General features: G+C 45.7%; 1 protein-coding gene and 1 long non-coding RNA gene across 2 annotated transcripts in view; one reads left to right on the forward strand and one right to left on the reverse strand.

Moving 5' to 3' along the window:
* LOC144247463 (uncharacterized) overlaps nucleotides 1-9278 on the reverse strand; it is a 135836-nt gene that overhangs the window by 66447 nt on the left and 60111 nt on the right. The window lies entirely within an intron of this gene.
* Nucleotides 1416-5087, forward strand: LOC144247461 (keratin, type I cytoskeletal 19-like). Its single transcript, XM_077788295.1, has 8 exons — nucleotides 1416-1877; nucleotides 2679-2761; nucleotides 2956-3112; nucleotides 3329-3490; nucleotides 3654-3779; nucleotides 3872-4098; nucleotides 4265-4353; nucleotides 4772-5087. The coding sequence occupies exons 1-8, from the start codon at nucleotides 1416-1418 to the stop codon at nucleotides 4789-4791; spliced, it is 1326 nt and encodes a 441-aa protein (XP_077644421.1). The 3' UTR covers nucleotides 4792-5087.

Raw genomic sequence — 9278 nt, forward strand, 5'->3', positions numbered from 1 at the left:
GTGGCAGCACCTTGGGTTAACAGAGCTACCAGGGTGAGCAGAACTGCATAACTACAGCCAGAGAGAGGAGTGTAATACGGAACCTTTTCCTCAAACACCTCTAGGTTGAAGCCATCCTCCCTCTCCGTGGATAAGTTGATTTTGAGGTGGCAATTCACAGTAGGAACCAGCAGCTCCTTGTGCTTCCTTTGCACAGCCCAATGACTCTTCCATAGGAGCTGCAATGCTGATAAGTAATGCACAGCTGGAAATCTGAAAATTTGTTTATGTTCAAGGCTTTTCGCAGTTTCACAGGAGCTTGATTAGTAAAGATGGAAAAAGCAGCTCAGTGCCATTCCCTATTGCATGGGCAGTGGAAAAAAGTACACAAGTATTTCTCATTCTCTGTTGGGTGGTGCAAGGTATTCTGTTGTGGTTGCAAAACACCCTTCACTGAAATGAGCTCAGGTAATGATGATATTTTTTCAGATCTAATCTTTGGCTGTTTTAATAAAACTTACTTTTTCATCATATTATATAATTCAAGTATGTATTCTGAGAAATTACTATTTAAATACAGTGATGAAAATATGCAAAGTAAAATATTTCTCCTCTCAATTTCCTCTGAGTCCATTTAAAACTGTTACAATAAAATTTTGAGCTCTTTGACAGGAAAAGATTTAATATCTTTTCCCTTGCACAATGCTACTTTTGTGGCTGTTACACAGAGTTTTCCTCAAAAAGAAAAAAGACTGTGATCCACATGCTGCATATTCAGAGAAAGCTGAATGCCAGCAGGACCTTATTCAACAGAGTGAAAAATTCAGAGTCAAGTTTTCTTCTGTAACAGACATGGGAATGCAGTCTTAAAAATTTTCATTTTGGTGCATTAAAGTAGATTTGTTTGAAGCTGATGTAATTTGAAATAAATCAATGAATGAAGAGTCCCTTGGAGGCTGCTGGTGTTATGAATCATGTCTGTGATCTCGGGTAGAGGGCTAAGGCTGAGCTACTGAGTTTCAAATCATAAAAGATTATGGACACAGACAATGAACCAGAAACTTCATTAGCTGCCGTTACCAGTGAGGTATTGCCAGATTAACAGAAACTGAGGGATACAACATTGTTCAGCAAAATATTCAACAAGGAGCCACCCACATAAAATTATAGTGCAGCTAGGTGTGAATCAACTAAGACATATTTGCACTGAAGGATAATGCATTTTACTTACCTCAGACAAAATTCCCCTTAGCACATCATTTTTGGCATGAGCACTATGGCTGGCAAACCCCATGGGAAGCTGGACTGCCTGGCAGGTGACACCCACCTGGGCAGGTATAAATAGCCACCAGCAAGGACGGCCTGCTGCACTTTGATTTCCTGCACCTCGCTGCGCAGAGCTTTGCATCTGGGGCTGAAGATCTGATCCCTTCACCATGAGCTGCAGCATCAAGAGAACATCCAGCACCTCGTACAGGAGCGGAGGAGGAGGTGGAGGCGCCTGCGGCGGCGGCAGCGGCCACAGCTCCTCCGTGTCCTGCCGGCGCTACGCCTCCTCTGTCATCGGCGGCGGCAGCTACGGCGGGGCAGCCTGCGGGGGCTACGGGGGAGGCCTGAGCATGGGCGGCCTGAGCATGGGCAGCCTTGCCGGCGGCTTCGGCGGGGGCTTCGCGGGGATCTGCGGCCCTGGCGGGGACCTGCTGCTCAGCGGCAACGAGAAGGTCACCATGCAGAACCTCAACGACCGCCTGGCCTCTTACCTGGACAAGGTGCGAAGGCTGGAGGAAGAGAACGCTCAGCTTGAGCACCACATCCGCGAGTGGTACAGGAAACAAGCTCCCAGCGTTTCCAAGGACTACAGCTCCTACTACCAGACCATCGAACAACTCCAAAATCAGGTAGGATCATCCCGGCACACGGGGCTCCGTCTCCCACATGCTCCTCTCTCCTCTTTGCTTCTTCTTCTTTCCTCTTGGCTTCTTCCTCCTCCCTCTGTCCCCAGCACTGGGCTCTACCACCCGCGGGACGGCCGTGCTGCTGCTGGTACCGCAGGCACAAACCTGCTGAGCTGCACCTCCCGTCCCCGGGCTGAGCAAACCCTCACAGCAGCCCACAGGCACCAGGGCACAGCCCGAGGCACCAGGAGCTCCACCAGCCACAGACACACTGGCTCACGCAATGTTCATCCCACCTTGTGCGGGTGGCTCCAAACCAGACGTGTGAGGTTTGCAGTGCTTCCCTCTGCTCCCAGCCACATCAGCTGGATCGAGTGCAAAGCCAAAGCACCCGGATGGCAGATCTGAGCTCCCTCTGTCCCTTCGCACTCCTACAGACACCAGGTGGAAGGACTGAGGTCTTCCATTACAATGAGGTCTCACAATACCAAAAAAAAACAGATTAAACAGACACCATGAAGAAGCACTTTATATAGAAATGGCTGCAAACACTCTTTAGGGCTCATGGGGTCAGTCCCTAACTTGAGAAGAGGAACATCATGGCTTTGGCAGGATGGTCTGTGATAGGACAAGCTTCCCTGAAAAGTAAATCTGAATCGTTACCCTCCCATATGGCCCCAGCATTACTGCAAGAAACAATTCTAAGTCCCTAACTAACACCCTACCAAAGCTTAGAACCTTCTTTCTGCTTGTCCTAGAAATCTAGATCACAGAATGACTCCTCTCCACCTTCACCTTTTGCAGATTATTTCTGCCACTGTGGACAATAACAAAATGCTTCTGGACATAGATAACAGCAAGATGACTGCCGATGACTTCAGAATGAAGTGAGTAGCTCTCTGTGAACCTTGCATGTCTGTCAAATCCCTCTCATCATCATCTAAGAAGACAAGGGAGGACTGCCCTGGGTGGTATTACTGAGTCATCCTATTTTACTGGAATACTGATCTTAAAAGGATGTGTGCTACTGACTGTCAGCATCTCATTTCCCCATTTTTCTGTCTCTATGTGTGTGACACAGGTATGAGAATGAGCTGGTCATCCGTCAGACTGTGGAGAGTGACATCAATGGCCTGAGAAATCTCATGGATGACCTGACTCTGGTTAGATCTTCATTGGAATCCGAGCTGGAGTCCTTGAAGGATGAGCTGATTGCTCTCAAGAGAAACCATGAAGAGGTACAATCCAATTATATCCAATGATATACAATCTAATGCACAGCCAAATACACAATCCGTTGATTATTCATGGCTCCCACCATCACACATCAAGTGGATTTCTCATTATGCCATGGGATTGTCATTCCTCTGTTCCTTGGTAGAGCTTTGCCCACAGTCCCCAGCACAACAAATGACCTGTGTGTGCTCTTGTATCCCTCTCTGGACTCCCTGCAGGAAATGAGGCAGCTCCAGTCCCAGACTGGTGGCGATGTGAGCGTGGAGGTCAATGCTGCTCCTGGACAAGACTTGACAAAGATCCTGAATGACCTGAGAGATGAATATGAGCAGATCATTGAGAAGAACCGCAGGGAGGTAGAGCAGTGGTATGAGGTCAAGGTATGTAGCAATGCCCAGACTGGAGTCTCCTTTGGTGGCACAACCCAGACACCCTGGTACCGGGACTGGCTGAAAGGGAGAGGCTCCCTGGAGATGTGAGCTCCCATTCAGCAAATCTGCTCTCTTGGGGCTCAGAAAGTGTCTCTGGGGTTTGACTCTGCAGATCCAAGAAGTCAACCAGCAGGTCACTTCCAGCAGCCAGGACATCCAGACAAGCAGCCACCAGCTCACCGAGCTGAGGCGCGAGATGCAGAACCTGGAGATCGAACTGCAGGCACAGCTCAGCACGGTACGTGGGCAGGATCTGCGGGCCCTTCCCTCCTTGGCACGGGCAGGGAGCCGTAGAACTCTGCTCCTCAACTCCTGGATTTGTCTTTCCAGAAAACCTCTCTGGAAAACTCCCTGGCAGAAACCGAGTCTCGCTACAGCTGCCTGCTGCAACAAATCCAGACACAGATCAACTGCATCGAGGAGGAGCTGGCCAGCATCCGCTGTGAGATGGAGGGTCAGAGCCAGGAGTACAAGATGCTCCTGGGTATAAAAACCCGCCTGGAGCAGGAGATCCAGCAGTACCGGGCGCTGCTGCAGGAGGGGCAGCAGGATCTTGTGTATGTATTTCATATTATAGCAAGGGAGTAAAAAGAAATCCTCATGTACTTATTTACCCGTAGAGACCCCTTGTCCCTGAGGCTACATCATCATATCTTTCAACTGAATATCCAATGTTAGTAGGTTTTGATGAATTTTTTTTTTTTTTTTTTTTTTTTTTTACAGTTCCTCCCAAGGAGCTTTCCAAGGAGGTGGAAAATCCTCCCAGTCATATTCTGCTTCCTACTCTCATTCTCAGTGTGGAGACATGTCAGGTAAGTCAACACTTTGTAGGCATGCTATTTTTAGTGGGTTACATCTGCCCCAATGTCTGCAATTTATTTGGTCAGAAAAAAGTTTTTTTAGTTTGGGTTGGGAAAGATTCCAAGATCCATTTGCCCAGGAGTGAAAAACCTCATTTCTCTGTTGCAGCAGAATCAGGGGTTAAAATACAGCAAGTGTTGCTCTTCCCTCTGCCTAAATATAAAATACAGTTTATAGACTTTATGGGATGGGAAATACTTCTTTGGTTACTGTAACAATAAAAAAATACAGTTCTGAGAAATCGCTCAGGATGCTGCTGGGCATGGAGCCTCTGTGCCTCTGCTGCTAACACTGTGAGGTGTAAGAATTTCACTCAGCAGGAATGCTCAGACTTCCCCTAAGGCAGTGATTTGCTCTGTGCTCACACAGGGCAGTCAAGAGTGTGCTAAAGCAGCAGGAGAGACCCTGGCAGCGTCCAGCTGAGATGCACCGACCATGGGCGGCGAGAGACACCCGAGAACTTCTGCAGCACGGCCGGGGCAGCGGGAAGGGTTTGGAAGATGAGCCTGGTCACCTGCCCCAGCACCCCCTCCTCCTCCCTGCAATGCTTGGCTTACTCAACTTGTCTTTGGCAATTCATTCTTTGTTAAGGGCTCACACTCTGCTGGTAACTCTGCTCTAATAAACCTTTATGTCTGCAATTCAAATCACAACATGTCTGAGAAAATAAATTTAACCAACCTCACGTGGGTACTTATCCAGATCATCCGCCAAACACGGGCTGTGCGGTTGTATGGGGTACATGATCTCAGGACAGTCCATCTTGCACCAGGAGAATGGACACAGTGCTGGGATAGAACCACTGAGTGAAAAGAAATATCAGGAATTGTGACCATGGCTGTGTGACGTGAGACAACAGCCAGCCTCTGCCTAGGGGAACTGCCAGCTCAGGCTGGCAGAACTCTCTCTTCACAAGCAAGAGGTATAAGGTTGAAAACAGAAATCTTGTTGTCAGTTCTTGACACAGTTTTTCTCCTTCCTGAGACATTAAACACCATTTACCATTTTGTTTTTTAATGGTCACAAAGGGATTGCTTTCTGGCCCCTTGCCTTGCCACTTGTACTAAAGAGAATGAATTATGTGAGTGAAAGGAGAAAGAAAGAAAGAAAATAAGAAAATGATGGGTAACTACCAGAGATTAACTGCTAATTTACTAAACTGTGCCCAATGGTACGACTGTGAGTTATCTGAGTCCATCGACCTCATCACAGCCAGAGTACTGTGGGAAGGAAGGTGTGACTCAGGAGAGGTTGTTCCAGTATGAAGGGTCTTCTTCACAAGTATTTCTACACCTTTTGTTGCACAGAGAATGACGTATTGCTGACTTCTGTTGGGAGAAAGAGACAGCAAGAAAATGGATCTGTTCCCTTTAGTGTCATGCACCAAAACCACTCCAGTGTTTTATGATAGAAATTTCAATTTAAATACTGATATCATACCAAGAACCTGATTTTTGTTAGTACACACAGCTGGCTGATACTCTGCCTTAAGAGAAAGGAGAGACACATTCCTTTCATTGAAAGTATTTTCTATATTTTACTGCTTAAGTACATAAAATATGCAACAAAATTAGATATGAGAGAGCAATACTAAATTAGGGCAGCTCCTTTAGATGCATTTTGCTTTCTGAAGATCACAGTGAAGTCCCTTTTCAGTCTCTGACTGTTGTGCACCAGATACACAAAATCAGCCATGTATCACTTACAGGTTTGTCCTGTTTGTCCCTTCCCCACTGATTAAACCTGGTTTCTAGTATTTCCCATTTCATTTCAGACTGAAGGATTGATCTCCTAGGGTAACGCAATTAAACACTTCCCCATCACAACCAACTTAGAAGAGTTTGATTTTGTTTAGGTGTTCTCTCAGTAACTGCATGCCTTGGCTGTGCCAGCACAGCACCCTGACCGCAGCCTGCAGTGAGTGCACAAAGAACACTTTCTACACCTGTTGAAAAACTGACTTATCAGTCCAGCATCAAGATTTTGTGTGAATAAAAGCCTATCTACAATGAATAAAAACTCACTTCAGGTTTTAACTGTATAGAAAGTGATGTAAAGCAAATGCAAACGTGACTTTTTTTCTCTAGAGGCTGCCAGAGCTCACTCAGGTGTCAGCTGTATTTACTGTAGCCAAAGCAGCTGAAGGAGACATCTCTTTTGAGGCCAGATTATGGAACCTTAAATTACAGTTAATTTATATAAGTAAAGAACTGAAAGGTTATTTTGCTTCCTTCTAATGTTCCAGAAACACAAAGAAGCATCAGAATGATCAAAAATGCAGTCCTCACCCAGAGAACTCCTGCGAACTCCAGAGCTGCAGTGTCTGTCCCCATTTCTGAGCTGATCTGGGAGTGTTAGGTCTTGGTGCAGTGAGCAGCACTGAGAAGAGTCCTCAGGAGTCTCTACAGCAGGATCAGCTCACTCTGGAGTCCTGCTGCTGACAGCACAATGCCCTCCACACATTCCTGATGGTCCATGGGGCACTAACACCCACCAAGGGATGGGCCAAGGCCTGTCCTAGGGACAACACACGCCACAGGTGTGCCAAAGGCACAGCAAGACACACAGCCTCCATCCAAAGCTGGCGGGTGCTCCAGAAAACTTGTGCTATTTCTGTGATCAGGTATTCTGACACAACTGCCTGCTCCCAGTGCTCATTTCACTCATCCGTGTTCTTAGAAAAAGCCATACATATACCTACTTAGTGTTCTGAAAAGATCTACAGGATAGGGAAAAAAGGCTTTGGCAGGGAGGAATATAGAATTCAATTAGTGGCCATCATTGATAACAGGAGCAGATGGCAGCAGGTAGAGAGAAAGAGAACAGGAAAGGATCCCTCTGCTGGAAGAGCTTAATTTCCCTTGGGAAGTATCTCTAAATTTGTCCTTTTTCAGTGGTAGGAAGGGCTGTGAGTAATGATTTAAATCAGCTGTGCAATTAAAGTAACTCACATTTAATAGGATTTTCTGTAGGTCTATACATATGCAAGTTTATGAGCCCACCCCATGGAGTGACATAAGAGAAAGATGAGCACAGAATGAGGCGTTGTGGAAATCCTACAGCTCTGAATGAACTGAACAAATGCACAGGTTGAGTGATGCTGTGGGACAATGACGGATGAGGAATGCTCAAATGGAATCCCTGATGAAACTCTAGGGAGTAGCACCCTTCTTACCAAGACCACATTTGACTCATTTACTGTAAAACAATTAATTACCAGTAATTGTATCTAGGATTGTCCACTCCCTCTAGTGTGACTGAAGGCATACATCCAGTAATGGCATCACGGCCTCTGTGGAAACCACAGGCTGCTTTTGGTTCTTCTGCAAATTTGGAGCATCCAACTTCCCCAGGGAGTAAACAGCACTGGAAAGGATTTACAGCACTCCTACTTCAAACAAACTTCTGACTTGCAGAGGTCCATGGGGTGCACTATGAGCAAAAGGTCTACCAGGGGAAAATGTGATTTTGAAGCTCTTACAGTACCTTTGAATGGCTGAGGAGTTTCAACATCTTCTACAGCAGGACACGTCTGACCTCCTTCTGTCACTGTGAAAGGTAATGGCTCCTGAACAGTCTTGGCTCTTTTGGCTTGTGAAGTAAATCAGCGGGTCCAAATTCACTCACAACAGCCAACTCAGGCCAAGAGCCATGTCCACAGGACAGTGGCCAGAAATGCACATGGAAACAAGGAAATAGCCCCCAAGTTACAGAACAGTCTAGAGATGAAATGTTTGGGACGCAGTTATGGCAGTAAGGATGATTAGCTCACCTATCCAAAAAAGAAGAGAGGAACAGAGAGACAGAGAAATGGCACCTAGTGACAGTATGAAATTACAGCATTGGGAAATGTCAGAAATTGTTGGGCCAGGTGCTGTGATGCAATGATGCCGAGAAGGAGATATAAAATCAACACCTCTGGCACTACCACCAATCAGCAATAAACTTCTCATAGAGGAGAATAAAAGTGCATTTCAACAATCTAATGAGGAAAATATGACTAAGGAATCACACCCTGTGAGAAAATAATTTTTAAATTTTAATAATGATGACTCAGTCGCAATAACATATGCAAAGCACCTGGTTCTGACGTGTGGGTAATTAGACAGCGACCAATAAAACAACAATCATAATTATGCAGATCAAAGGATCTGTGATATGGGGGTGGTGGTGTCTCAAGAAAGAGGGTGAATGGTTTTCCATGATCCTTCAGTCAGCCATAACATACATTAGTAACTTTATGGATCTCATAATCACTGTGGCTAAGAAAAAAAATCCTGTTTGAGCCACAACTGCAGGGTGTGTATAAGTTACAGCATAAATGAAGAAACCAACAACAAAAAATATGGGGAAATTATAACTTTCAAGTGCAGATGTATTTCCATCAAAGTTCAACCCTCACATAATGAGGCCCCTTGTCTTTCAGGTTTAAAATTCACATTTTCCAAAAGTTATTTAAAGGTAAAATTTCCTTTCCAAAGAAGGGCTTATCACAATCTGCACCCTTAGCAAAATGGTGCAGTGGTGCAGCACCAAGGGACAGAAGACAGAAGGTAAGGGGGATCTAGAGGGTCATCACAGCTACCTCTGTTACACAAGGATAAAATCCCCAACATCAATTGACTGAGATCAAATTTGAAACTCTCTCTTCCATCCACAGCTCCTGCAATGGAAACTCTTCAAGATCCTTCTGCCTCCCATAGTAAAAATTCTCCCCTTAGTTTCCAGCCCAAACACACTCGAATCCAGACTGTGCTATTTCCTACATGGATAACAGGATTGTTCTGTATTTCAAACAGCCCTGGTACCTCCTTCCTCAAGAGCCAGCTGATAACAATCTCAACCTTCATCTGGCCAAGCCAAATCCTTTCTTTCC

Source organism: Lonchura striata, chromosome 25, assembly GCF_046129695.1.
Source record: "Lonchura striata isolate bLonStr1 chromosome 25, bLonStr1.mat, whole genome shotgun sequence".
Taxonomy (NCBI): Eukaryota; Metazoa; Chordata; class Aves; order Passeriformes; family Estrildidae; genus Lonchura; species Lonchura striata.